This window comes from Trichophyton benhamiae (genome assembly GCF_000151125.1).
Source record: "Trichophyton benhamiae CBS 112371 chromosome Unknown Abenha-G-c-322p01.r1, whole genome shotgun sequence".
NCBI classification, from domain to species: domain Eukaryota; kingdom Fungi; phylum Ascomycota; class Eurotiomycetes; order Onygenales; family Arthrodermataceae; genus Trichophyton; species Trichophyton benhamiae.
Window position 1 is genome coordinate 1,201,224 of NW_003315110.1, and position 26,529 is coordinate 1,227,752.

Below are 26,529 nucleotides of genomic sequence, written 5' to 3' on the forward strand. Positions count from 1 at the left end.
TCATTAAGGAATATCACAGTCCAAGCTAGCACTCTCGGAGCATAGCCTTCCCTTGTATGTTACACCATAGCTCCGAGCGCCTCCATAACCGTCTTACTACCATGCATCTTTTTCCGCTTTCAAGAGAGAGTAAATCCTCAGTGCGACTCAACCGCAGCAGCGCTGCTCAGGTCCGGCACCCACCCGGAAGGCCGCTCTGTTCCTCGTACTAACAGCCCATACACTGCTCGCTCCACCTTTTCGACACTGGCTTGCATAACCTCTGTCTTCTTGTCTACTTCCTTCCATCCATTCAATCCACGAGGGACATTGAGTTGTTCAAACATTGCCCGGAGCTGACGTAGGTCGGAAAGCACAGCATCTCCACCCATGGAGCCCTCAGACTGCTGGGTCTTATCTTCTTCCTTTATACTTGCTGTTCGGCCAGTAGCCATCGTAGTGATAGCGAATCGCATCATTTCACCAGTCAAATCGTAAAGTCCAAGCACATAGTCCGCTTCTGTGACTTTAATACCGGCTGGTAGTGTCTGTGAAACCTCTTCCAAGGTGATGAGTTGTTTCTTCTCGAGGTACCGGTGGAATGATATGGCTTCGATGTACTCTTGGATTCCCCATGTGATTTGATGGTATCTGTACGCGTTGGCGCCAGACACATCTGCTTCAATAGACTTGAAGAGCTCTTGTATTTGTTTTATACGGTCGTCCGTTTCCTTTGCAATTTTGGGAGGGATTGGTGCATTCACTGTGCGAACTCTAAAGGGGGATAAGGATAATTAGTGTGGAGTGTATGAATGCCGAGAGCAGTAGAGAGACGCTACCTTTGCAAGGAGAATATTCTAAAAAAGGGCGATCATTAGTATTGGTTGTAAGATAGAAGACAATAGTGTGAAAGGGTGCACTGTAGCTCAGAGACGGTTTCTATAGACTCACATCTTCTTGCTTAAAGCTGTGATATCTCTGGATGCTTTCACAACGCGTTCCCTTCGGTCATGATGCTCATCAAGCTCATTGCGGAACCCAGTAAAGATAGACTGGATAGAAGATACATCAGGCGAGGTATCCATCTTTTCAGTGTCTGGATGGTTTGCTATCACGTTGCCATCCCGCGCTCGCTTGTTGCCAGCCATATGGTTGTTAGTGTCAGCTAATAAGTCCTTCTGTCCCTCCAGCTTTAGTCTCTTTCATTCTTTCATCTTGGCTCTCTCGATGTTTATCAGAGTCAAAGCTCGCGATAAGGATAAGCAGGATTATGTAAGTGATGGCCGTTAAAATCACAAAGGTTTAGATATTAGTAAGAAGGATTATCCAATAAAAACCTGCCGTTCTTGCAGAATGTCCGAGCGCCCCGCCATAGCCGCGTACGCTTTATCCGGGGTCAACAACAACCCAGCAATCTACACGTCGACTTCGCTTTCGGCCTGCTTGATAAGATCTCGCTGTATCAAAAGGGGCCGTGGCTTTTCTCCTTTGCCTTCGCTATAGTTCAGCAACAGACACTCGTTCAGACCCAGCAGTTGGCCCGTTGCTTGGTCGGCTCCCGAATTGGCCAAAGGGGCCAGATGTTCATGTTTTCCACAAAAGCAGCAGGCCATACCATTTAGACGAAATCCACAGCTGCATAATCCTGGACCCAGGACAGCCAAAGAAGGATTTTTTTTTTAAACCCTCCCCCAAAACGCTCCATAATGGCGTGGTTTTTTAGCTCTCCCTACCTCGTGTTTGGGGCCGCGATATTTCTTCGAGTTGTTCTCTTGTTTTACGGCCTCTATCAGGACTCTCATTCGCCCATGAAGTATACCGACATCGACTACTATGTTTTCACTGATGCCGCCAAATTTGTCTCGGAAGGCCAGTCGCCGTATGATAGAGCAACTTACAGATACACGCCATTACTTGCATGGATTCTTCTCCCGACCACATGGACCGGCCTCGGGGGTCAGCAAGTCTGGTTCTCCTTTGGCAAAGCTTTGTTTGCTGTCTCTGATATCATTGCGGGATGGCTGATCCTGCATGTTCTCCGCTCCCATCAACGAATGGATATGCAGCGAGCTCTTAAATTTTCAAGCATCTGGCTGCTGAATCCCATGGTTGCTACGATTAGCACCCGAGGGAGCTCAGAGGGGTTTCTATGCGTTATGATCATGGCGCTACTCTGGGCCGTTCTAGAGAAACGAACTATTCTAGCTGGCGTCCTTTTGGGTTTCGGCGTACATTTCAAAATATACCCTTTCATATACGGTCCGTCCATTATCTGGTTTTTGGAAGACGAGGAAAACGATAGCTTCAACGGGTCGAAAGGGTTTACTCTCGGCAATTTGATCGACTACGTCTGTCGGCTTCTAACGCCTCAGCGTATAATCCTTGGCTTGACTTCCCTTGTTGTGTTTGCAGGGCTGAATGTCGCTATGTATATGCTTTATGGAACTCCTTTCTTGCAACATACCTACTTCCACCATGTCACTCGCGTCGACCATCGCCACAACTTCTCCCCTTACAATATGTTACTCTACCTTTCTTCATCCGAGATCTCCCAAGGCATTCCCGGGAATAACTTTGAATCTCTCGCTTTTCTACCTCAATTAGGTCTTTCAGCCATCCTAATACCGCTCGCATTGGCCAAGAGGGATCTTGCTGGAAGCATGTTAAGCCAAACATTTGCATTTGTCACCTTCAACAAAGTCTGTACAAGCCAGGTATGTGTGTGTCTTTTTTGGTCAACGATGTAGGCTCGTGTATGTGGAATTTCCAATGTGGTTGCTGATTTATATACAGTATTTCCTCTGGTATCTCGTGTTTTTACCGCTGTATCTCCCCTACTCCTCTCTCGTCAAACAGCCGCTTTTCGGCATTACTGTTGCCGCTCTGTGGGCAGGCGCACAGGTAAGCTACACACTCTTATGCCGAGATTGATCACCATTTGAAGTAGGGATACTAACTAGTCACCTCTGCTAGGCACTCTGGCTTCATCAAGGTTTCCAACTTGAGTTCCTTGGAGTTTCAACCTTTGTTCCAGGACTATATCTCTCCTCCCTTGCGTTTTTCGTGATAAATATCTGGATTCTGGGTATTATTATTTCGGATATCAAGAATCTTCCTCGGGCAGGAAAGGGCAAAGCTAACAATCGGAGCCCTGCCGCGGTGAAGAAAGATATATAGCTTTTGAAATAATATTGACCTTTTACAATAATAATACTATGTCTTCAAGTCAGTGAACTAGTTCTTTTTGAGGATCAGGAAATATTATTAAATCTGGCTACAGACGTATCTCAAACAAATAAGATAAGAACAAAGAGACAGAGACAGAGAGACAGAAAGAAGAGACAGATCCCATGAGCCTTAAGGAGAAATTAACAGGAAGTTAGTAAACAGACAGACGGGGCAGGTCCGACAGGCTTACAACTCAGGACGCCATTGCCATGCGTGATAAACAAATATTGGAACCTTGGAAGCAGCAAAGATCCTGTCATTTTTAAAAGAAAATGAAAAAAACAGGTCAGGCCAGGCCATTTCTTTGGTGGTTCCACTTTCAACTCTCTCTCACTTCCGCTAATCACCTTAATTAAACCTTTTTGTGTGTTCTTTCCGCGCCCAGTTCTCCTGACACCATGCAATACAGGCCAAGGGGTAATTTTGACAGATGTTTATTTCCCTGAATCAAGTGTGGTAAGGGGAGGAAGGGTGAAGGGAGAAAAAAAGGGGATATTTTCGAAGATGTCGACTTTTCTCCACGATCTAGCCATGAAAGGGAGGAAAGGAAGTAGATTTTAGTAAAGAAAAAAAAAAATTCAATAGTCTGTGTAAGATATTGTAGTAAGCTTCGGTAACGCTTGAACGAGATGACGATGACTAGGATGATGTTGAGCCATGGCTGTGACCCTAGAAGGAGGAAGTAGGCTGGCCATGGGCGAAGATGGAGGGAGGGTGGTAAATGGGCGATGGGTCAAGGCTTCGACTTGTCGGCGATAATGCGATAGCAGCTTGTTTTGATGCTAAGAGGCCTGCTTCGGGGATATGATCGCGTGCCTGTTCGCGAGTTGATGCCGTAATCTTCAAGGATACCATTATTTAGCTCTGCGAACTGCGCCTCTGGCCTGTTTTCTTCGAGCGTTTTAAGGATAGCCTCGCTCCATACGCCCGTGCAGGTGTTGCCGACTAACTGGAAATACGGGTTTAAGAGGCCACAGATAGAATCGAGATCTATAAACCGGATGCGAATGTATTGGAGGGCGGGTAGTGCTCCGAGCGAGTGGATGGCAGCGATAACTAGCTTTTCAAACTCGATGATGAAGGACATGTTAGTGATGCCGGATATGTCGGTTGGTATGAGGGAGCCATCGTCGGATTCATGGCCCCAGCAGCAGGCCTTGACGACCAGGTCCACTGATTTCAGCTTTGATTTGCGCTGGGAGGAGAGCACTGCTGCTCTGCCGGAGAGGAAGAGGCTGGCGCAGACCTTGCCGGTGAAAGTCAGGGATTCCAGCTGAGGGAGGATGGCGCCGAACAGCCGGCAAAGATGCTTTTCGTCTTGCGGGTTGAGGAATCCACGTGAGCTCGTCTTACTGCAGAAGCCGTCGAGGCTGATATTAAGCCGGGTCAGCTGAGGTGGGAAGGTCCTGAGAACCTTTGAGATGGTGATGTGAGCTTCGCGTTTGGACTTGGCGTAGAAGCAGTGCCATTCGCGAAGGTTAGGCAAGGCTGTGGAGAGATTGGTCCAGTGGCTGTAATCGCGCATGATGTTCCATGCACCTTTCATGATGAAGGTCTGGATGTTTGGGAGAGGAGTAAGCGACTCGAGTCCGCTGTCCCCCCACGGATCGCTCTCAAAGTGTCTGATCATGGGAGGTTTTTTGCAGTGTCCGCCTTCCAGAGTCATCATCTTTGCATCGGGAAACTGAGACGCAACGCTCTCAAAGATCTGTTGTAAGGTAGCATTGTGACTGGCCGACTTGAAGTTGCAGTTCGTCCGGCTACTGGAAAGTGCATCTAAGCCGTGCATGTACGACTCCATGGTGTTGGTTTCGATGACGCCAAAGTTTGCCTGTCCGCTCTCCCGGCGACTGGGAGGAGAGAAATGAGACTTCCTCAGGCGATCGCCCCAAACGGGGACCCATATTTCGATGTGCCGGACGTATGGTTTAAGGTGAGGGTGTGCATCGAACCATTTGGCACACTCTGCCAAACAGTCTGTCGTTCCCTTGACTTGAACTGTACCAAAGAGAAGAAGAAAAAAAAAAGCACGCCAATTAGTATGAACACACGCTCGTTATCGATCATAAATCGTAATGTGGCTTTTTTAGTATCTACTCACTGTGACGGTAGATCCTGCCCTGGACCAGGGCTCTGTATGCCCGTGAGACCAGGGCGAGGTCAGATAGGGCCTTTCTACGAGGGTGTCGGAGTGCCTTGCTCCAGCTTGAAGTGGTGACTGTTGCAGAGGTGATAGAGGCAAGCGTCGAGCCACGGACTCCCAGGATATGGTCGAGGATGGTCTCGTGTATTTCCGGGGGCAGATCGCTGAAGTGCGTAGGCGAGAGGTCTGGGTTGTCTGCAGCAGCCGAGTAGTCCATGTCTACATCAGCCACGGGACAGGAGGCAGGCGGCAGCAGTTTCGTCTTCAGGTCGTCTGTCGAGGGCACGGAGAGCGTGATGGCGTGGAGAGGCGGTTCGGAGGCGTTTAATGAGGCCGTCGTGGTCAGCAAAGGGGAGACGTCCCCCGACTGTATATCGACTGACGACAGCATCGTGTGCCCAGGACAGGAGAAAAGCCTTTCTCTGCTGCTCTCCTCATCCAAGTGGTTCTTGTTTGTGCAACTATATCCCAGGGACTGTCATATAGCAAGAAAACCAATATTAGTTAGCACCACGAACGCGATATGACATATAGACGGCCATCAGTGTCCCATCCACCCCCGTCTGTCCCCCTTTCACGACAATATAGCAGCATATTAAACAGGACAGAACAGGACGGGCTATGGGGGTGTTTTACATACCTGCAAGTCAAGCAGCCCTTTTCCCGACCGTTGAGAGCCGGCCACACCCCAAAGAGGCCCCCTCACCAGCCCTGCAATAAGGGTGTATTACCCTGGCCGCTGCCCTTTTTTTTTTCTCCCTTTTATCGAGATAAGAGACGGGCACCACGGCGAAACGGCGAGTTGCAGGTTGTGTTTCTGCGTGGTGCGAGCCAGCTGGGACAACGAGGAGGACAGCAACGACGGCGAGGAAGAGGAGGAGGAGGAGGACAGGTGGTTTAGCCGGGGTATCCTTTATCGCTGCCGGCGAGAATTTTCAAAAGGGATGGAGAGGCGATCGGAGCAGGATAAGATAAGGGCGGAGCATGTGACCTCCCCCGGCGCGTAACTTGCTTGTCTTGCTAAGTAGTTTTAAGTAGTTCTAGCAGGCGACTCGGGTGGCTCCAGCGGCTAGTTCGCAAGACAGCGGATGCGAGGGCGTAGGGGACGCGCAGAGCCAACAATTGCAGTGAAGAAGAGACGGCGAAGACGACGATGAAGGTGTAAGAGGTGAGAGTCGAGAAGCTGGAAAAAGTTGGAGATTTTCTGGCTGCAGCGAAGAAGAAGCAAAAAGTAAAATAAAAAATAAAAAAAAAAACAGCAGCAAAAAAAAAGAAGCAAAAAAAAGCGCGATTTGGGCGTCAAAAAGTAAAAAAAAAAAAAAAAGAAGAAGGCGCAAGGCGGTGGGGACTGGCAGAAAAAAAAAAAGACGTGACTTGGCAGAAAAAAAAGGGAGGCCCTTTTAGGAAGGCGGCGAGGGTTTGTCCACGTGGTCTTCATAGATTGGAAGTAGAGATAGAAGTAGAAGTAGAGATAGGAGTAGGAGTAGAAGTAGAGGTAGAGAGAAGTATAGGGGAGGCCATTAGATCATTAGATTAGGTAGGTTCTAGTGCATAGCTAATTCTAGAGACGCTGGTTGACATGGTTTTTTGAAAGATATAGAAGATGTTTTTTTGGCCAGTGGGGACTTCCACTTATTTTTTACCTGGAACAGCAAGGCCCTTCCTTCACTGACCACCGGCAACCAGCGACAACGGTACATAAGTAACCACTCCTGACGTCATTCTGTGCCTTGACTAGGCTTGATAAAAAAAAAAAAAACACTCAAAAAGTGCGAAAGAAAAAAACATTTCCTGGCTGTTAACACACTTGGTGAGGGAGACAAACTGGTCCATTGAAGCCGCAAGGGCATTCACTAGACTGGCCGGTGCTTCACTCTTGGTTCACTGAACCATGGCATGATACTAAACGCACTCAATCCTAGCATTGGTACTGAGGGAGTCAATAGTTGAAGCTGAAACCAAAGGTGACATGGTAGGCAGGCACCCTGGACAAAAAGGTAGGGTAGACTAGTCAGGGCCAGGGCTGCCACGACAAAGCCTCCAGAACTTGATGCTTGATGCTGGACAGCACTTGGACATCGTCTTCATCCTCGGCTCTCTCGTATAAATATGCAGGAAAGGAGCGTCAGGGCCAGAAACGCTGGTGGTTCTCGTATCGAAATCGCCACTTAGTCCCTGTGGCCTGGGAGGCGCCAAAGCTTCCCGGTTTCCCGACAGCCGAAAAGCCGGGGAAAGAGTCACGTGATGTATAGGGGGTATATAATTCAATTGAGGGTGGGAGAGATTGATTATCATGTCTGTGATTTCAGGTCTGTGGTTAGGAGAAGGCACAACGGCTAATGCCAGGGAACCTCGGCTGTGCAGTCCCAGCCTCGGAGCAGCCAGTTGCCGATGCCCTCGTACTGGCCGTAGAGGACCTCGTCTGGGATGATGGAGGTAGGCTCCTCCACCCCAAAGGCAAGCTGGGTATTGTGGTCTATCACCGACGCGAGAGGCAGATATTCGTCGACGGGGGCCGAGGCAGAGTCCATCGGTGTTTTCAGCTCGGCGAGTATCCCTGCGGTCATCATGTCAGATACCGTCCTGGCATACTGGTCGTCTTCCTGTCTGCCCGAGTCGACGATGTCGTGCGGGTAATGGGCGAGCATGACGTCTCCAAGCCGGCATAGATCGGTGCCAAAGCCGCAGAAGGTTGCCTGTTGATCGCTGGTAAGTGGAGTAGGTTGGGGTCGCTCAGAGGGCCGAGCAGCCTTTGCAGTCTCGTCGATCATGCTCTGCAGGGCCTTGAGGCTGCCGATGGCAGAGGGCCAGCGTTTCGACAGCTCCCTGAGAGAACTGCATATTATTCGCAGGTCCTGCTGGGCTCGCTCCCAGAGGTGAGGGTAGGAGTAGCACGAGGCCAGCCCGACGCCCGACGCAAGCAGGTAGAATGTGAATATGGGGCCGAGGAACCGGATCTCGTCTCTTGCAAGGAAGTCTTCGAAGATGCCGGCGACGAAGGAAGAGGCGAGGATGGCTGCTGCCGAGGGGATGGTGCCTGGGGAGGAGGCCCGGTAGAGAATGGCGAGCACGACAAAGTAAGTGACGTGCAGCTGTCGTGCTTCGAAGTGGTAGGGCATGAGCACCAGCTTGGACGCCGTTGATCCTTCTGGAGGCAGGACTCGCTGGAAGAGACGGAGCTGCTCTGGTAGTTCCCTCGACCATCTGTAGATGGCGTTTTCGATGGCGGTTCGTTTAGGCCGTGTCAGCGTCCGGCGACAGCAGGCCTGGGTGACGTCGCCCAGAAGCGAAGACACCTCGACATGGGCGAGGAACAGAGCATCGTCGGCTCCGCATCCGTAGAAGTCTTCAGGAGTGAGTGGCCGGACATCGTTGTCCTCGGTATTGATTGCCCGCGGCCGGCCATGGCTGGCGGATATCAAGCAGTCTCGAGCCTAAATTCAAAAAGACTTGTATAAGCTACCGTTATATTAAGTATTGTGTCATTGTGTCATTTTTCGCCCTTCAACAAAAGAAACAGGCTTACGTAGAGTGTCCACCACAGTCTCCGCCGCAAGGGTGCCTCACGGCCCGGCGGAGGCTCCTTGTGTAGCCCGATCTGATATGCCAGGCCAACTCCGATCCGACTCCAGAACCCGCTGGTATTAATGGAAACATGCTCGGGACCTTCGGGGTTGTACCAGTGCAGGATACACACGGCAGTGATGACGGTGATGGTATTCTTCTCGTACCCGGACCAGAACAGGGCCTTTGCTCGACGGTAAAACTCGTTGGACGAGGCGTAGGCCGTGACAGCGGGGGCAGAGGATACCCGGCTGGCGGCGAGGAAGACCGCCTGGAGGAGCAGGATGGATGGCTGGCTATCCCGACGCTCCATGAGCCAGCTCCTCTCCACTATAGGCATCCATGGAGCGCATCTCTTCATAAACGTATCGATGAGACCATCCCTGACGGCGCGAGGCGGGAGGTCGAACGCATGCTGCAGCTGCAGTATCTGGATGTCCTCCTCCATCAGACTCTCCGTAGCAACGGCCGGGTAGGCCTTTGCCCGGTCTTCGTTGATAGGCACCTCGCCCCGTATATACTCTGACCGGCCGAGGAAGGTTGTGCTGCCCCCTGAAGCCGGCTCATGCAGGCCAGGCTCCATCTGCTGCTGCTGGTGCTGCTGGGCGCGCAGGGCCACCGAGCTCGAGGCATTCTGCGAGTAGAGAGTGTTCCCGTCTGCATCCTGAACAGTGGTTGTGGTCGTCGTGGTCGTCGTCGTGGTCGCTGACGGGGTCGCCGGAGCGTTGTTATGGCTGTTGTTATTATTATTATTACTATTGCTGCTGGCGGCGGCGGTTATGTTATTATTATGGTTATTGTTTGGCGCCGTGGAGCCGGGACCCCCTGAGGACTCCGATGTGCCGGAAGGCTGGCCATCGGCAAGGATGGCGCGACGAGGCTCCCATCCCGGATACCCGGCCTCCCACTGCTGCGACCGTGACGGAGGCAGTAAAGGGGCTGCGCTGAGATGCTCTGTCCCCGTAGGCGTCGTCTCGGGCTCTTCCTTGGTGTCTGAAGCGACCTTCCGGCGTTTTCGCTTGCGCTCGCGGGGTCTAAGAAGAAATGCGACGAGAATCAGCCCAGCAGAACCACACACGCACACGCACACACACACGCACAGAGGCTAGCACTAGCACTACGCGCGACGAGGGAGATATGCGCAAGGGCGAACGGGGGAGGGAAGAGGCGATGCGTACGAGCAAGTCCAGTGGTTCCGGGCGCAGTTCGAGCACTGCTGGCCGCCGTCCGGGTATATACAGCGAATCTAGCGATGGCCCCGGCACCGTCGGCCTTCGGTTAGTGGAAAACTCGACGGTAAAAGAGACGATTGATACTGCAGCCAGGCAGCCAGACGAGTAGGAAGAGAAGACAGACTATGACGCCCGAGGAAGAGCTGCTGGCGCCCGCCGTAGACAGAGAGAGAGAGAGAGACGACTTACCTTCTTCTTGTTGCAGGCAACGCAGGCTGAAGCGGCTCGCAGCCGGGGTGGGCTTTCGCCGGGCATAGCGCTGGAAGTCGCCGGAGTGTGCGAGGGCTCGTTATCGCCCATCCAGCCGGCGACGAGCACAAGCACACAGAAAGAAGCAAAAGGCAGGTGAAAATAGAAAGAAGTAGAAGTAGAAGTAGAAGAAGAAGTAGTAGAAGAAGAAGCAAAAAAGTAGAAGAAGCTCGTCGGGTCGGGAGGTAGAGAGAAAGGAGAGCGAGAGACTCGAGGCGGGCTTATTTTTTTATTTTTTATTTTTTATTTTTTTTTTTATTTAGTAAGTTAGTTTTAGGCGATGCGGCAGCCGAGTTCGATCTCCCCTTTGAGCGCGGGAAGGGCTGTGGACACCTAGGGAAAAAATGCTGCCTAGCGACTGGGCTTCAGGCCTCTTTGTGTGTGGGGGGCGGATGGGAGGTTAAGGGCAGGCAGGCAAGGGGGGCAGTGGGAGAGAGTAATAGTAATAGCAGAGGATTAAGATAGGAATAAGGTGAAAAAGAAAGAAGAGAAAAAGAAAAGAGGCAGCATAGATAGAGAGAGAGATCACGTAGAAGAGAAAAGGAGCACCGGAATGCAGACTGCTGGGATCCTGGCATGTTTGGCAGTCGAGAGATGCGCTGCGATCATTCGACGGCTGGTCGGGTCGGGCTACGGTGGTTACCTAGCGTTAGGTAGGTTGGGTTGGGCTGGCAGGCGAAGAAGAAAAATACCCGAGCGGACCGGCGCTGAGGATGAGATGGCATGGCGATAAAGACGGTAGATAGATAGATAGATAGATAGATTGACAGATGGAATACGATGCACGTCAAGAAAACCAACAGGTCACATAATTTAAAACAGGGGGTGAGGTAAGTAAGGGTAGGAATTTGGTCAGCTTCATTATTTATCTATCTCGAAGGAAGAAATGTGACCGGATTTTCAATAGACGTCTGCCATTGTCCGAAGCTAATCGGTCGACAGAAATCCAGTACATCAGGTAGTTGCCGCAATCCCTAGGGGACGCAGGTCAAGCCATCGATCTCAGCACATCTTCGGCACAACAGCAACCATTGAGAAGGATTGTGTTGTAATTTGACATCCGTGCTGGTAAGGGAAGAAGAAGAAGAAGAGTAAGATAGAAAAAAGAGAAAAAGGAGCGAGGAATGGAGGGTAGAAAAGACCTCCATGGAATATTACATTATTAGTATAGACGTCAAAGGGGTAGTTGTTATCATACAGTAGAATGGTTTCGTAGATGCAAAAAGGGTTGAGGGTCGAGCAATGGGAAAAAAGGGGGAGGGAAGCCGAAGAAGAAGTAGGTCGAGTCGTAAATGCGTGAAAGAAGCTGGCGTGACTTTTAGAGCTCACCACCGTGGGTTTGGGCAGGGCCGGGCATAAGCTTTCCCTTTTTGAACTCTTCGATTGCGAGGTCGAACCTGGCACCAAACAACCAAGCAACGAAGAACTAGAAAAAAGAGTTAGTTAGTTCATCGGGTTGTTGTTAGTGGAATGAATAGTTAACACGTACCATTGTTATAGTGACGAAGAGCAGGACGCCGAAGATGGTGAGCATTATATACATGGTATCTTTCTTTGCTTCGGCGTCGGCTTCGTCTTGTGCCAGCTGCTCGGGGGATTTCTCATTGGTTAGTCTTCGAGCAGCCGCTTCCGGCGACTGCGAGGGGAAAATACGCTCAACGACCTTTTCGACCTGTGATAGTTTATGTCAATTAGCAGATATTCGCATGAAATTAAAAAGAGGTGGGGGGCAGAACTAACATGTCCGCAGGCCATGCTGATCTTGAGGAAGTTTGGATCCTTGGAGGTGTTCTTCTGGTGAATGGCCCGAGCATAGCGACGGAACACGTCACAGGCAACTCGCACGTTCTGCGTAGAATCTATCATGAGCCGACAGGCAGTGCCCTTGGTTATCTTGATGTTCCGCTCAAACATGGTGCCGTTGCGGAAACAGAGCTCCAGAGTCGAGATGGCCATGGTCTGCGGGATGCAGCAGAAGTTGAACACACTCTGCTCCCGGAGCGCGGAGAGATAGTATATACAGTCCTCTACATGTGAGAGGGCATTGAGAATCATGTCAGCGTTACAGTTAAGGGCCTGCGGGCGGAACTCGGGCTTGAAAAGGTCACTGAACTCCTTGACGTGTCTCGACCAGATCTCGCGGGGCCAGAAACGACGCTTGTCATCGTGGTCTTCACGCACGTCACGAATGATGTTCGTCTTCTGCAGGAATCGCCCCATGGAGATGAACAACTCCGGACGCTCCAACAGCTCCGGCCGCGCAAAGCCGGCCTCGACAAACAAGCGGGTGAGGCCCTCACCCACCAGACCGGCCACATAGTAGCAGTAGAGGTCGTAGTCTTCAATGGTCTTGACTATTTCGTCGTCCTCTTGGCCGCGTCTGATGTAGTCTGCCATGCCATTGCCCATCTTCTCGGTTATATCTTTGATGATAACCTTGTAGGCTGGCTTGATCTTCTTGAATTCCGTGATGACATTGTGGAACTGAACCAGCAGCTCCCGGTCCTTCTCCTCCGGACGGTTCCCCGTGAAGGTCCAGCCATCTTCTTCAAGAATGTCCTTGAAACCGCGCAGTATGGGCTCCTTGGTCTCCAGAGGTATCGACGTGTCGTCCTCGACCGTGTCCAGGCCACGAAGGATGAGATAAAACAGACATACGGGCATCAGAAGCTCGGGATGGAGCTCCATGATGACAGCAGAGAAACTTCTGCTGGTAAGCTTGAGGAACTCATAGCACTTCTTCTCCGTCTCTGTTTCCTTGGAAGGGTCTCTTGTATGTACAGGCTCGTGGTACGTAGTCCTTTTTTTTTATATCCCATTATGGTGGCTGCGGTCAGCAAGCGATGCAGCCTGGCAGGGTATGCGCGCGGGTTAGTACACACCATTGGATGATAGCTCTGAGCTCCTGGGGGTGGCAGAGGTAGTAGACAATCTCTGTTGCCTTCATTGCGGCGGCTTATGCAGGGGCTTCTTCTGTGTGGCAAGTGAATAGAAGGATATGGAGCATGAAAAAAAAGGTAACGAGGGAAGCTCGAGGACCAGCTCAAAGAGAGGCCTGCAGGACGGCCAATTACAAGTATACAGACTCAGAAGACGAGGATATGGAGAAGAAAATGATAGATACAGGGAGAGAAGAGGGAGAATTGGGGTCGAGGACGGCGGTGGAGGAGGGCGACGGAGCGTCGGGAGGTTGCTGGCGTTGGTGATGGTGATGGTGATGTTGTTGTTGTTGGTTTTCTTTTATGCAGGAGAAAGAAAAGGAAGAAAAATAAAAAGGAGAAAGAGAGGAAAAGAGGAAAAGTAAGCTTTTGGGCCTCCCCTTTGTGGGAGGGCTTAGTCAGCAGTGCCATCAAGCAAGCCAAAGCAAAGCAAGAAAGCAAGAAAGCAAGAAAGCAAGAAGAAGAAGAAGAAGAAGAAAGCAGCTTTTCTTTCGGGCGTTGCAGAGAGAAGATCAAACAATGGATGTAGTTAGCCAGGCGGGCGACGGTGACGGTGGCAAGGGGGATGAGAGAGACGGCATCCAGAGGCCAGCAGTGGATGGATGGCTGCAGTGGTCTTCCAGCAGCTAAAGCAAACCTGCCTGTAGCCGGCCGCCGTCACTGTGACTGTGACCGTCACTTGTCCATGTCAATGTAGGTAGCCAGCTGGCGATGCTAACTAACTGCCACAGGGCCATCACCGCTGGTCAATGGCATCCCCAGACATAAATAGCACCCTGACAGCCCATCCCAGTCTCTTTTTTTTTTGGCGCTTTTTTATGTCCCTTCGATATCTGCTTGACCGTCGACTTCAAGCTACTTCTACGGGAGGCCCCTTCACGTGACGACCTTTTTTCCGTTCCGACCGCCTCCTCCATCGAAACCCAAGAAAACATCCCACTTTCGGGCCTGTCAAGGATCGCAGAAAGGATAGGCGGCTTTCTTTTCTTCTTTTTTAAGCTTCCTGACAGGTTTGCAGAAAAGCCCAGATACCAGCCCGCGGGGAAGACGTTCGTTTGATTCTGCCTGACGATGCGGTTGAGGACTCTGCCTCGTCTGGAGCTGCCGGCTGCGGCCGACATGCATGTCCACCTCCGTCAGGATGCCATGATGCAGTTAGTTACACCCTACATTCGAAAGGGAGGGGTTGATACTGTCTTTGTGATGGTATGCATGAAATCAATTCTTACGCCGTAATCTCTGCTGTCCTTCGCCTCTCTCGTCTTCTCTCTCTCTCTCTTACATGCTTACCTACCTTCCGGGCTGGATACATGATAGCATGATACACAGATATCACTTCGTTCTGGATATATCTGGTTCAACGGCTCTGACTTGTTTAACTATAGCCAAACCTTCAGCCGCCCGTTACAACGGTAGCCCAGGCAGTAGAGTACAGGAACAAACTCCAAGAGATCGAGCCAGATGTCCACTACCTCATGTCCTTGTACCTGCATGACTCCATTACTCCGGACGTGATCAAGGAGGCCGCGGCTGCCGGTATCACTGGCGTCAAGGTCTACCCGCAAGGTAATCTAAAAAAACACACCACAACAGAACAAGCTGATTAGCTAGCTAGTTGGCCGGCTTACCCACACACACCCTCTTTTAACTCTCTCGTCGTGCTAATTAATCTATTTCTAGGAGTGACTACCAATTCGGCTGCGGGCGTCACTAGTCTGGAAGACTTCTATCCCGTGTTCGAGGCCATGCAGGAACATGACATGGTACTCAATTTGCACGGTGAAGTGCCGGACGTTGATGTGATGAATGCAGAAGAGGCCTTTCTGCCAACCTTGAAAGGCATCAACGAGAGATTCCCAAAGCTAAGAATAGTACTTGAGCACTGTACCACTTCTGCCGCCGTCGAGACCGTTCGTTCCTGCGGGCCAACGGTTGCCGGTACGCTTACATATACCCCCATTCTATGATATATATATATATATATATATATACCCCACGTAATAATATGATTGAGTACTGACGTCAACGTATTATAGCTACCATCACTGCCCATCATCTGTACCTCACAGTAGATGACACCGTTGATCCCTTGGCTTTCTGCAAGCCGATTGCCAAGACTCCCGCAGACCGAGATGCCCTCATCAGGGCCATCTGCAGCGGTGATTCAAAGTTCTTCCTGTAGGTTTCCATTTTATATATACTCACCCTTCACTCCCGCATCCCTAAATCCGGGATCAAGGGCCGAAACGCTAAACAATCCTTTCTTTTATAGAGGCACTGATAGCGCTCCGCATCAGAGATCAGCCAAGGACCAACCAAAGCCAGCAGCTGGTGTTTTCACCCAGCCGTAACGCAACACAGTACGTCCTCCTTGCCCTGGAGGACGCCACCGAGCGTGGTATCATACAGGAGTCTGCCGTCACCCAGGAGCGACTAGAAGGGTTCCTTAGCCGGTCCGGCAGACGGTTCTACAAGCTGCCCGAGCCAGAGGCAGGAAAGATCATTCTCGAGAGAAAAGGAGAGACCATAGAAAAGTCAATCAAGAATGAAGATGGTAGTGTGGAAGTTGCCTTGTCAAGAGGCGGAGCCGAGATCTTCTCCCTGCGATGGGCTTAAAAGAAGGGGTTGCCCTCCCTCTCTCATCTTTTTCATATACCAAATTCATACAACACACACCCATACATCTATCTCGCAAGACAGGTTAGATTGTTCTTACAGTTCATGAGCCCAGGGAAATCAGATATCGTCCACTGTTAATCGGTAATACTTCAGCGGAAGGGTTATAATAGACATGACCCCTTCTTTAGATAGGCACTTAACGGGTACCTTTTTTTTTTTTTTTTTTTTCCTCCTTTTTGGCGTCCCAAGCGAGAGAGGATATCTTGCACCCGAGAAGCTCTTTTCCTTTATTCTCTGGTGATACTGCCCCTTAGAATGCTAGATAGCAGGCGATTCTCGAGGCCTTCCTTCCTACGCACGCCGAGGCTGTGATGCCCCACGCCACAGAGGCAGTGACAGGAGACACACGGAAGCACGGAAGTAAAGCAAGTGGCTGTGAGACTGCTCAGCTTGTTCGCAGCTGGCCCGTCCCTTATGCGTAGCCGTTGAACAAAGCAAAGGGCATCTCCCTCCTCGTCATCTGTGGCTGTGACTCCTTTGGCCTGGCCCGTCCTGCTCTCGATGTTGTCGGAGATAAAAAAAAGGGGGGGAGAAACAAAATTGCGCCCATAGTTAGAAATCAGCTGTGAAGGAAAAACCTTATTTCGGGTGCTTTCTGGCGACGATGACGATCACATAAAAAAGCAGCGGACCGAGCTTGCTCTTCTTCATCGCTCTCGATTCTCACTTCTGCTATTATTTCGCCAGTTCAACGTCGCAGCATAGAGCGCATTCCAGCCAATATAGACCGTCGCTGCTTTTTTCTCTTCTTGATAACCGATACAGAGCTGTTGCTGCTGGACTCCGATTTCGCCGGTTGCTGCCTCGCTCAGCTTTGACCTGCCCCTCCTAAGCCTGTCCAGGGGGACTTTGACATCGCCAGCCCGCAAAGATGGTGGTAGACACTACATACTACGACGCCCTGGGAGTGCCTCCCACGGCTACTCTGCTCGAAATCAAGAAGGCCTACAGGAAACTGGCCATTACAACCCATCCAGGTTGGTGCTGACTTGTCCTCCGCTGAGGCATTGCGGTTCACTGCTAACCCCACCGCCATAGACAAGAACCCCGACGACGAGACAGCACATAGCAGATTTCAAGCTGTAATTCTCTCCTCATTACGCTAGCTAGACGGGATACCCCATCATTATTGGCACAATTACTGACTGGTCTCTGGGGAGTTTCTAACAGATCGGAGAAGCCTATCAAGTACTGAGTGATGAGACTCTACGAAAACAGTATGACAAGTTCGGAAAGGACAAGGCGGTCCCAGGTGGTGGCTTTGGTAAGGTGTTCTCCTCCGTCTTGGACTCGGTCATTGAAGGACTAACGGAGATACTCTCTACAGAGGATCCTGCGGAGCTGTTTAGCATGATTTTCGGTGGTGAAGCCTTCGTTGACTGGATAGGCGAGATATCACTGATGAAGGACCTCACCAAGACAATGGACATTACCATGCAACAGATGGAAGAAGACGAAGAACTCGCAAAGGAAACAGACGCCAAACTAAACGTGAAGGACCCGGCGAAGCCGCAGTCTGGTGAGACGACTACAACCGCTGCTCCCGGTGCTACCGTCGCTGAGGACGATGAAGCTAAGAAGGAGGGAACTGCCGGAGCAAGTGAGGCTGCTTCCGGTACCAGCACCCCGCGACGGAACTGGGGACAGCAGGCAATCATGGATAAATCCGAGGAAGAGGCTAGAATGCAGGCAGAGGGCTTATCACCAGAGGAGAAAGAGCTGCGGAAGAAGGAGAAGAAGAAGGGACTCTCTAAGGAACAGCGGGAACAGCTGGCTGCATTCGAGCTAGAAAGGAAGAAGCAACGTGAAGAACGAGTCAACACCCTTGCGCGCAAACTAGTTGATCGACTCAGCGTTTGGACCGAGACCGACAAGGGCCCTGACGTCACCGCCGCATTCCAGGAAAAGATCAGACTGGAAGTCGAGAACTTGAAGATGGAGTCCTTTGGTCTGGAAATCTTACACGCTATCGGAAGCACATATAACTCCAAGGGAACGTCCTTCCTCAAGTCACAGAAATTCCTCGGCATATCAGGGTTCTTCTCAAGACTAAAGGATAAGGGTAACCTGGCCAGGGAGACATGGACTACCATCTCGACCGCGCTAGATGCCCAGATGACCATGGAGGAGATGGCCAAGCTCGAAGAAAAAGGTGGTGAGGACTGGACTGATGAGAAGAAGGCTGAGTATGAGAAGAAAGTCACTGGAAAGATCCTCGCTGCCGCCTGGAGAGGAAGCAAGTTTGAGATCCAGAGTGTCTTGCGTGAAGTCTGCGACCAGATACTGAACGACAAGGCTATCCGTCTTGAGAAGCGGGTAGAGCGCGCCCAGGCTCTGGTTATTATCGGGAAATACTTCCAGCAGGTATGTTCTCCGCAGATATTTCCATGCTGATGTGAAGCCGTTGCATAGCTAACCATTTTACAATACAGGCTGAACGTGATCCCAACGAAGAGGGAGAGTACATGGCCTTCGAAGAGCTTATGGCCGACAGCATGGCGAAGAAAGACGATAAGAAGAAATCAGCTTCAGCAGCAAAACAGTCTACACCAAACCCCAGCAGCACCGAGAAATAATCACTTACATAAAAACCCACCCACTTATGATCTTCCGTTAATTTTTTTTAGAGAGCAACTTATTCACCATTGCTTACTTGCGTGTTTTGTTTGCTTGCTTGATTGTTTGTTCGGCACCTTTGCTTCACACCCTTAACGAGGTTGTTGTTCCTCCTTTTTCATATTCCCCCCTCTCTTACACGCTCGTAAATAGATAATGTGTTCGTTTTCCCTTCCTTTGCCTTTTCTGCTAATTTCTCGGAGATAAAGTATATTCTGACATTGTATGCAAATGGCTGTTAAATTGGTAGCCTATTCATCAGCTCGAAAAGAGTTATGCATTTATGGACGATTTTGTACATATTGGTACAACAAAACTCAATACACAACTTGCCATGAGATTAAGAACGTCAGTTTGGTAAAACTCGTAAGGGAAGCGAGGCACAAATAAGGGGGTATCATACAATGTATAGTGGGAACCGTTCCGGGGGATTAGAAGCAACGCATAGGGGAAATGGATAGGAAGTAAATTGCTGGTCTTCCAGCCTCCGCCATGTTAGCAGCGTGTATGCCAAAAGGATATATGCAAAAGATGTTACCAGCTAGTAACGTGATAGAGAAAGGAAAGGGGTAGTAAATAGGGCAGGTCAAGTTCGGGGGATATCGTGTATATGTGTAAAAAGAACCAGCCAACCAACTCCAGTCGCTTTATAATAGAAGGATCCCCAACCATAAACCAGGCAAGACTATGAGTATTTTAAGGGATAAAAAGGAGTAAGCGCTCTGATAAATGGGAAATGCAATAAACAAGTCATGTAATATATACATCTAGTACATATGACAAATGAAAAAAGTAAGGGTTAGAAGCTGATCATGAACCAAGATATCATATCGGGGGGTGGGTGTTATCGCTCTCCAGTGGACGATGGCAGATCGGTTGAATCTCTATTGGGTATAGAGGGAGGTGATTCGATGGCCTCATGCCCTTCGAACGACGGTATATCCGAGCAAGATATATTCATCGAGGGACTCAGTAAACCTCGGGTATTCTTGAAATAATCGCCATCAAAGTCATCGGGGCCAAGAACACGACCACCGACCTCAACGTCGCTCACATGGACGCTATATTCCAGGGCTTTCTTGGCTTCTGATATGAGATTCTCTGTCCAGCCAACGCAGCGTTTGATGCTCTGATTCATCTTCTGGCTGTCAATAAGTAGCTGTTGATGTCTTTTGAGGTCGAGAAGTAGTCTGCTTTCATCTTTAGCTCGGTGTTTCTCGTCATGTTCTGCCGTACGGCCGGAGCTCATGTTGTCTTCCTCTGAGCTTGACGGGTCGACCTCGTCATCTGTTAGCTCGTCAGCTGAGCAGGCAGGTGACATACGGGAATAGGAATAGCTATCCGTATCGTCTCCATCTGCTTCACTGACTATCGAGAGCCCACCCCCGGAAACAGAACGGCGAGCGGATGTCATCGATAGCCGGCCGGAGCGGCTTAGTCGACGGAAACGACGGAGCTCAGCGTTCTGTTTCCGCATTTCTCGTTCCAGAGCACGGTTTATAGCTAATAGAGACGAGTTACTGATTTCGAGGTCCAGTACTTTTCTTTCTCGCCTGGCATTGGCCGCTAGCTCGTTCATTCTCTGTAGTACGTTCCCGTCATCTTTGGACGGGCTCGGCGCTCGTGGGAGAAGATTATGTGATATTTCCCCTGAGGAAGGCGATCGATTATGTGAAGCTTTCGGGTATGGGTCTATCAAATCACTCGCTGACTGGGATGTACTATCCTGCGAGAGTGTAGGACGGTGGATTAGAGGGCTAGCCAAAAACGAGTGCTTTCGGCCCGCAGTATGTGTCGAGTCGCAGCTGGTGGATTTCATATGGCCGAACCTGCCAGGGTTCTCGGGCGTCTGGTCATTACGGCTGGTGGTATTAGGTATCTGAGGAAATGTTTTTTCTTGTGCCGGCGCGAGTTTCGGGCTAAATATGTGCTGTTCGGTTGCATTGCCCGTGAATTGTTTAACTTGTGGCCCAGAAGGAGACGTTTCCTGGAGTCGAGGAGACACTGGAGATTTTATAGGGGTAGACTGTGCCAGCACCGGCTTCTTGACTGGTGCCTGTTGCTTATAGGAAGGGTCGGCAGCATTTGTAGAGTCTTCGGTACGGCCATCTGCGTAGATAAAAGACTTTGGGGCTAGATGGGGATTCGATTGAGGTTGTGGTTTTGATTCTGTGTCGTATCCTGAAGATGTCGGTGAGCGGGCATCATCTGCGTGGAAGAACTTCGGAGCCCCAACAGAGCTACCACACGATGACGCTGGCCGGTTATTTGGTAGATATCCATAAGGTTCATTGCTCATGCTCTTTGCTCTCGAAACTCTTAGGTTCGAACCGGCGTGTTGCTCTTGGGGGGTGGGCGATGCCTCGTTAGGGTTGCTACCCCTTGAGCTCTTTTGGCTTGCCAGACGGGGAGCCAGATGGCCCGGAGGAGGGGTGGTTGCAGCCGGAGACGGATTCCCATCCTTTCTCGCCTTTCTCTGACCCGATCTTGGTGTTATATTCGTGTTATGGATGGCGGATTGTTTGGGCGTCGAGGCTTCAGGGGTGCGGGTGTGATTCGGGCTCGGAGAGTCAAAATGGGCGAGTTTTCGAGGTAGGTGAGAATTGAAGCCGGCAAGCTTTGGCGTCAACGGGGACTTGGAATTCCTGTAGCCAGAGCCGGCCTGCGGGACAAACGGTTTGCTTGCCATGCTGTTGTTTTGTTTATCTGGCAGAGACATCGTGATCAACGGGGAGATAAACAAAGCGTGCAAGTTGGGCATATCGAAGGGCAAAACGGGGCGACATTCGTAATGGCTACACCCAAGAGAACGGGGAGATATCCTAGCCACGCGCTCCAGTTGGTCCTTGGACTCGTCAGTCACCGACAGGGCGGCTCCTCGAGGCCGCTGGTGGTTGTTGTTGTTATTGTTATTGTTGTTGTTGTCGATGGTGCCGGCGTCGTTGTTTGCGGTCAGACGCCCTTTTGCTCGCGGGCCAAAGAAATCTCCCCGTTGTTTTTTCGTCATTGAGCCATAACGCAGGCTAAACGGATCTAGCGCCGAGGCCCACCCAAATATATTCTGCATCATCGTTTCTTTGGCTACGAGAATCAGTGTTATCTACTTGTCGGTCGGGATCCAAATATATAAATTACATCAGGGCTGCCTGGTGGACTGATCCGTTGTTAATATTGTTATTTACTTCTTCCGGGGCCACGGCGGGGCACTGCTAGTAAAAGTGCAATTAAAATACTAGTTGAAAAACGGGCGTTTGCGAGCGCCGGGCTCAAGGGCAGCAGCCTTCCTCTTGTTTACCTGCAGGGACGGACTGTCCTCGGGCCCCAGTGTGCCCTGAACGGCCTCCTTGATGGTCTCCCGCGAGAGGCAATAGTCAACATGCTGGTTGAATTGTGCATGGTCGGGAGGCTGTGGGATCGAGCATATCGGACAGGGCCATTTGTCCAGCTTGACTGTCTTCGGCTCCTCTTGGGCGGCTTGCCGTGTTTTGTGACTTGATTCCAGTTCTTGGCTGAGGCTTTCCAGGCACTCCATGTCATCCATCCGCTCCTGGGAGGCTGCAGCTTCGAATTCCTCCTCCGTTGATGAGATGGCTTCGTTGCTAGCCTCTGATCTAGGGGCTACTGTCTGTCCAGAATCGCTCCTGTTAAAGAAGTTAAACGTGCCCTTCTTAGTGCTGACCAGATTTGCACAACGAAGGCCCATTAGACGGATTTTCATCTGCGGCCGTTCCTTGTGCAATTTCGTCAGCAACGGTAGAGAATATTTGTAGAGATCATCAGCCACCAGGAGCGGTTTGGGAGCCACAGTCTGCCGGGAGAGCACTTCAAATGTGTGAAGCTTTACTTTCAACACCAGAGTACGGCCTTTTGTTTCTGCGGCTCGTAAGTCTTTCTCAAGCGCAGACGCCGTCCACCTCAGTTTCTCCTGCAGTTCGTGGAAATCACTCAAATCTGCGAAGGTGTGTTCTGTTCCAATGCTTTTCCTCGGGAATGTGCCTGCGGGCTGGATTCGGGTTCTCCCGAGACCCAAATAACACTGCATCAGGAAACAGAATGCCTTTTGTCCGAAGAGTTGACTCAGCATACCACGATACTGATAAATGTCACCACATGTTGTTATTCCTATTGCACCGAGTTCACGCTCGAATACTCGACCAACACCGTTTACTTTGCGAACTGGAATTTTGGTCATAAATTCCATGATTGCAGCCCGCTCGCTTGGTACATAGAATTGACCATTCGGTTTATTCCAATTGGATGATATCTTTGCGATTTTGGCATTGGCTGCAATCCCGGCGGACACTGTTACCCCTGTTTGGGCGAAAACTTCACCGCGTAACTGCTGTACAGCCGCCTGAGGGTCAACATTATTAGCTGCACAATATTGGGTAATATTAAGATACGCTTCATCAACACTAGCGCTCTCAAATTCCGGATCATAGTTAGCCAAAATTGCTCGAATCTCTCGGGCCTTTGCGGTGTATTTCTCGTAATTCTGGGGTATGCAGATCAACTCGGGGCACAGCTTCTTGGCCACAAAGCTGGCCATGCCACTCCGACACCCAAACTTTCTAGCATGGTAGTTGCAGGTCGTCAAGACGCCTTTACCGACAGCCATAGGCACATCCCGCAACTCGGGCCGGTCTAGCTCTTCCACAGCAGCAAAGAAAGCATCACAATCAATATGCACGATGGACTGCGACAAATCACGGCGTAACTCAAGGTCCGCGATATATTCATCGGCCAGGCGGATGCTGTGGGACAGGTCTTGTTTCTCCAGTTTTTCCTTGTGTGCTAATATCTTCTGAATCTTTTCTGTTAATAGTTGATCCCGAGCCCTTTCGTGGTTGAAGAATTTCGACCCCTTCGAGGCGTTGTATATAATCTCCGATACCTAACGTGGGATAATAAGTATTGAACACTCCGTTGAATAATAAATATTGGTTTGGGGGTATATTGCACGTACTTTTTGCTGGTCTACCTTATCCTGGCCTGCCTTGGTCAGAGACGGCCCGAGCAGCTGGTATTTCAGGGTGTCATCGTGCTCGCTGCCCTCCGTTGCCTTATCTTCACCATTCGTCTGTATCCCCCCTTTGGCTTTCGATTCCGAATTTGTGGACATTTTTCCATGGCTGTAGCTAGCTTCTGCCACTTCCAAAACATTATTCCAAAGTTGCACCGCCCATGGCGCACTATGCACACCGACTTCCAACTCCTTGACTGGCAAGGAAGAGCGGGAAAGATGGTGACAGAGACGAGAAGACGTCGCTCTTTAAAGTTCAGCCTCAATTTCCGATTGATTATTAATCAATATTTCTGCTTATATCATCAGAGGAATAACTTTAATCCTCATATTAGCACGTGATATCGCGTTTGTCACGCGTTTTCTGATAGATCAAATGCGAAAGCTGCAATTTGATAGATAAGAAGCCGTTTGGCCGTTGAGAGCTGCTCCGAGATCTTCTCGATCGAAATTATTTATCGATGATTGTCACTGAGCTTCCACGAGGCATAAATTATGTGGATACTCTCGTCCGACGGAGATTTCCTACAAGGTTTGACTGGCACCTCATCGGGCGGTTCTTCGATTTTCATTGAACATAGCTAACTTATGACGGCTGTTAGGCAAACGGATATGGCTGAAACCAGGTAAAAAATACTTGTTTGGTCGGGTTCAACAAGACGGCAGTGAGTTCTTGCTATGTCTGAATCTCTTTCGCCTACTGTAGTGCTAATTTACTGTTTCACTGCCAGTAACACATACAATTGATAATCGTACGATATCACGGAAGCACCTTATAATTGAAGTCGGAAAAGTGAAACCGGGAGATGGGGTTCGTTTTTGCAATGTACAGATGATTCTCATTTTCAAAGCTAACTTTTGTTTTGATTTCAGTCACATATACACACAAGATCGAAGTTGATTATTAGCGATGCAGGCTCCAGGTGGGGAACCACTCTCGACGGAACACTTATAACTGGAGAGAGCAAAGAACTTGGCAGCAGAGATGAATATAAACTATCTCTTGGGCGGTATCCTTCCGTCCTCCGGTACGGCGAGAACTCCCTCACTGAAAAGATCATGAGAACACTCTTCTAACTGAGCTGCAGAGTAAAATGGTGTCCCATTGTCCTGAGTTTTTCGTTTCCAACAAAGCAGTTAAAGGCGAAAGATCCACTGGCACACGCTCGTTCACAGCTGGAGGAGCTAGATATAAAGACGGTTATCCCATATGTTGTTGGGAAGACTACCCATGTGGTTCAAAGCAAACGCAACACTGCCAAGGGACTCCAGGCTCTCATAAACGGGTGTTACCTGGTCCAAGACTCTTTTATCGAACGCATAAGATATGCTGCATCCCCCAAAAATGTAGAGCGTGAAGAATCTCTTTCTCCTCTGGAGGAAGATTTTGATAATGCATGGCCGGACCCTACCGAAGACCTCCCTCCCCGCGGAAATGCGCCTACCGAACTACCTGACAGTGCATATAAACCGAATTCAGATCGAATAAACGTATTTGAAGGCTATACTTTCGTCTTTAGTGACAAAAAACGATTTGAGGACCTCCAGGGCCCTATATCAAATGGCCATGGAAAAGCATTGTTTTATGAGGTTGAACCCGGGAAGACAAAGGCCGAGGATGTTGTGGATTTTTTAAACAAAGCTGCGGGTGTTAAGGGACTCGCATGCGAGCAAGATGGCACTGGAGGAGTATTGTTTATGCAGTTCTCCATCAAGGGTCACGAAGAGTGGTCCATTGCCATGGAAAATAAAGTGGCCGAGTTGACAGGTCAACAACCCGTGGAAGCTAGTGATTTCTTAGATGCAATTCTAAGGAACAATGCCTCACAGCTATATCGACGATACGAGAAGCGGGGTGACGTACAATCTACTCCGCCTGCCACAGTTCCAAATACGGATCCGGATCAAATACAAGAGATGTCGTCTGGTCCAAGTACTACTGTCCTCGTTGAGGATAGCCAAAAGGAAGCCCGGGTGCTCAAACGGAATAAATCGAAAGGGTACGTTCCAAAGTTCAAGGATTTTGATGATGGGTTTGACATGGAGTCAATACCCGTTTACCAGCTTGAGGATGATGGCGAGGGAGAAGAAGATGCACCAGTAGGTTTGCCTCTAGAAAAAGGTTGTTTGAGCTATGCTTATTTTTTGGCTAGAATATTATCCCAGACTCGCTACATGAAAGGGTCCCCTCAAGTGTTCCATCTGAAGGGGAAGGAGATGACACCGTAATAAACCTCCTACCAGGAACTGCTGCGATGAAGCAACGAGGAATCAAAAGGCCGCTGGAGACAAAACAGGTAGCACCGCAACCGCAAAAGGCCAAGAAGCCGAAGCTCGATCTGAAAGAAGCTGCCCGGCAGCGGCGTGAAGAAGTCGACGAAGCCGCGACAGCTCGTCGACAAGAGGATGCGATCTCATTCCAGGCCATTGTTGAAGGCATGGACCTTGTGCAGATCCAGAAACTCGTCACCGTGGAGGAAATGGAGGTCAAACCCAGGCAGCCACATCGCAACACCCCTACTGATGAGAGTCGATGGGATGAGAGGTGGAATGGCCGTCAAAACTTCAAGAAATTCCGAAGAAAAGGCAACACCGAAGTAGCTCACCGTCGGCGACCGATCATTGTTCCACTGGAAGAAGCTAAGAAGAAAGACTTTGGAATTGGGGACGATTATTGGGGGGCAAGCTCTACACCTCCGGAACGCCAGAGGAGTCCGACCTTATCAAACAATATAGAATCAATGGCCACTTCTTTAGAGGTTCCCCAACCTACAGCCCCCGCCACACGCTCAAGGCCACAGAAGAGGTCGAGGGACGATGAAGAGAGCGATGATGGCCTTCGGTTCCGATTCAGAAGGAAACGCCAGCGATGAGGGT

The 26,529-nt window shown here is 50.2% G+C and overlaps 11 protein-coding genes across 11 annotated transcripts; 5 read left to right on the plus strand and 6 right to left on the minus strand.

The window, feature by feature from the left end:
* Window positions 1-137: 137 nt before the first annotated feature.
* Window positions 138-1,127, minus strand: ARB_06253 (uncharacterized protein; the record flags this gene model as incomplete). The annotated part of the gene is made up of 2 exons (XM_003015895.1): window positions 138-753; window positions 931-1,127. 2 exons carry the CDS (start codon window positions 1,125-1,127, stop codon window positions 138-140), a joined length of 813 nt encoding a protein of 270 aa, XP_003015941.1.
* A 558-nt stretch (window positions 1,128-1,685) lies between these two features.
* On the plus strand, window positions 1,686-3,156 carry ARB_06254 (uncharacterized protein; the record flags this gene model as incomplete). The annotated part of the gene is made up of 3 exons (XM_003015896.1): window positions 1,686-2,693; window positions 2,773-2,880; window positions 2,953-3,156. 3 exons carry the CDS (start codon window positions 1,686-1,688, stop codon window positions 3,154-3,156), a joined length of 1,320 nt encoding a protein of 439 aa, XP_003015942.1.
* A 784-nt stretch (window positions 3,157-3,940) lies between these two features.
* On the minus strand, window positions 3,941-5,741 carry ARB_06255 (uncharacterized protein; the record flags this gene model as incomplete). The annotated part of the gene is made up of 2 exons (XM_003015897.1): window positions 3,941-5,205; window positions 5,309-5,741. The coding sequence occupies 2 exons, from the start codon at window positions 5,739-5,741 to the stop codon at window positions 3,941-3,943; spliced, it is 1,698 nt and encodes a 565-aa protein (XP_003015943.1).
* A 1,945-nt stretch (window positions 5,742-7,686) lies between these two features.
* On the minus strand, window positions 7,687-9,497 carry ARB_06256 (C6 transcription factor, putative; the record flags this gene model as incomplete). Its single annotated transcript, XM_003015898.1, has 2 exons — window positions 7,687-8,784; window positions 8,877-9,497. 2 exons carry the CDS (start codon window positions 9,495-9,497, stop codon window positions 7,687-7,689), a joined length of 1,719 nt encoding a protein of 572 aa, XP_003015944.1.
* A 2,216-nt stretch (window positions 9,498-11,713) lies between these two features.
* Window positions 11,714-13,280, minus strand: ARB_06257 (uncharacterized protein; the record flags this gene model as incomplete). Its single annotated transcript, XM_003015899.1, has 4 exons — window positions 11,714-11,821; window positions 11,885-12,067; window positions 12,136-13,152; window positions 13,278-13,280. 4 exons carry the CDS (start codon window positions 13,278-13,280, stop codon window positions 11,714-11,716), a joined length of 1,311 nt encoding a protein of 436 aa, XP_003015945.1.
* Window positions 13,281-13,400: 120 nt separating this feature from the next.
* ARB_06258 (uncharacterized protein) lies at window positions 13,401-13,863 on the plus strand (the record flags this gene model as incomplete). Its single annotated transcript, XM_003015900.1, has 2 exons — window positions 13,401-13,412; window positions 13,522-13,863. The coding sequence occupies 2 exons, from the start codon at window positions 13,401-13,403 to the stop codon at window positions 13,861-13,863; spliced, it is 354 nt and encodes a 117-aa protein (XP_003015946.1).
* Window positions 13,864-14,405: 542 nt separating this feature from the next.
* Window positions 14,406-15,950, plus strand: ARB_06259 (uncharacterized protein; the record flags this gene model as incomplete). Its single annotated transcript, XM_003015901.1, has 5 exons — window positions 14,406-14,540; window positions 14,720-14,900; window positions 15,015-15,272; window positions 15,371-15,512; window positions 15,632-15,950. 5 exons carry the CDS (start codon window positions 14,406-14,408, stop codon window positions 15,948-15,950), a joined length of 1,035 nt encoding a protein of 344 aa, XP_003015947.1.
* Window positions 15,951-16,884: 934 nt separating this feature from the next.
* Window positions 16,885-18,589, plus strand: ARB_06260 (DnaJ domain protein; the record flags this gene model as incomplete). Its single annotated transcript, XM_003015902.1, has 4 exons — window positions 16,885-16,990; window positions 17,052-17,095; window positions 17,184-18,377; window positions 18,446-18,589. 4 exons carry the CDS (start codon window positions 16,885-16,887, stop codon window positions 18,587-18,589), a joined length of 1,488 nt encoding a protein of 495 aa, XP_003015948.1.
* An 884-nt stretch (window positions 18,590-19,473) lies between these two features.
* Window positions 19,474-21,636, minus strand: ARB_06261 (uncharacterized protein; the record flags this gene model as incomplete). Its single annotated transcript, XM_003015903.1, has 1 exon — window positions 19,474-21,636. The coding sequence occupies one exon, from the start codon at window positions 21,634-21,636 to the stop codon at window positions 19,474-19,476; it is 2,163 nt and encodes a 720-aa protein (XP_003015949.1).
* Window positions 21,637-21,861: 225 nt separating this feature from the next.
* On the minus strand, window positions 21,862-23,751 carry ARB_06262 (uncharacterized protein; the record flags this gene model as incomplete). Its single annotated transcript, XM_003015904.1, has 2 exons — window positions 21,862-23,523; window positions 23,596-23,751. 2 exons carry the CDS (start codon window positions 23,749-23,751, stop codon window positions 21,862-21,864), a joined length of 1,818 nt encoding a protein of 605 aa, XP_003015950.1.
* A 707-nt stretch (window positions 23,752-24,458) lies between these two features.
* On the plus strand, window positions 24,459-26,525 carry ARB_06263 (DNA damage response protein RcaA; the record flags this gene model as incomplete). Its single annotated transcript, XM_003015905.1, has 4 exons — window positions 24,459-24,463; window positions 24,561-24,680; window positions 24,741-25,752; window positions 25,806-26,525. 4 exons carry the CDS (start codon window positions 24,459-24,461, stop codon window positions 26,523-26,525), a joined length of 1,857 nt encoding a protein of 618 aa, XP_003015951.1.
* Window positions 26,526-26,529: the final 4 nt, after the last annotated feature.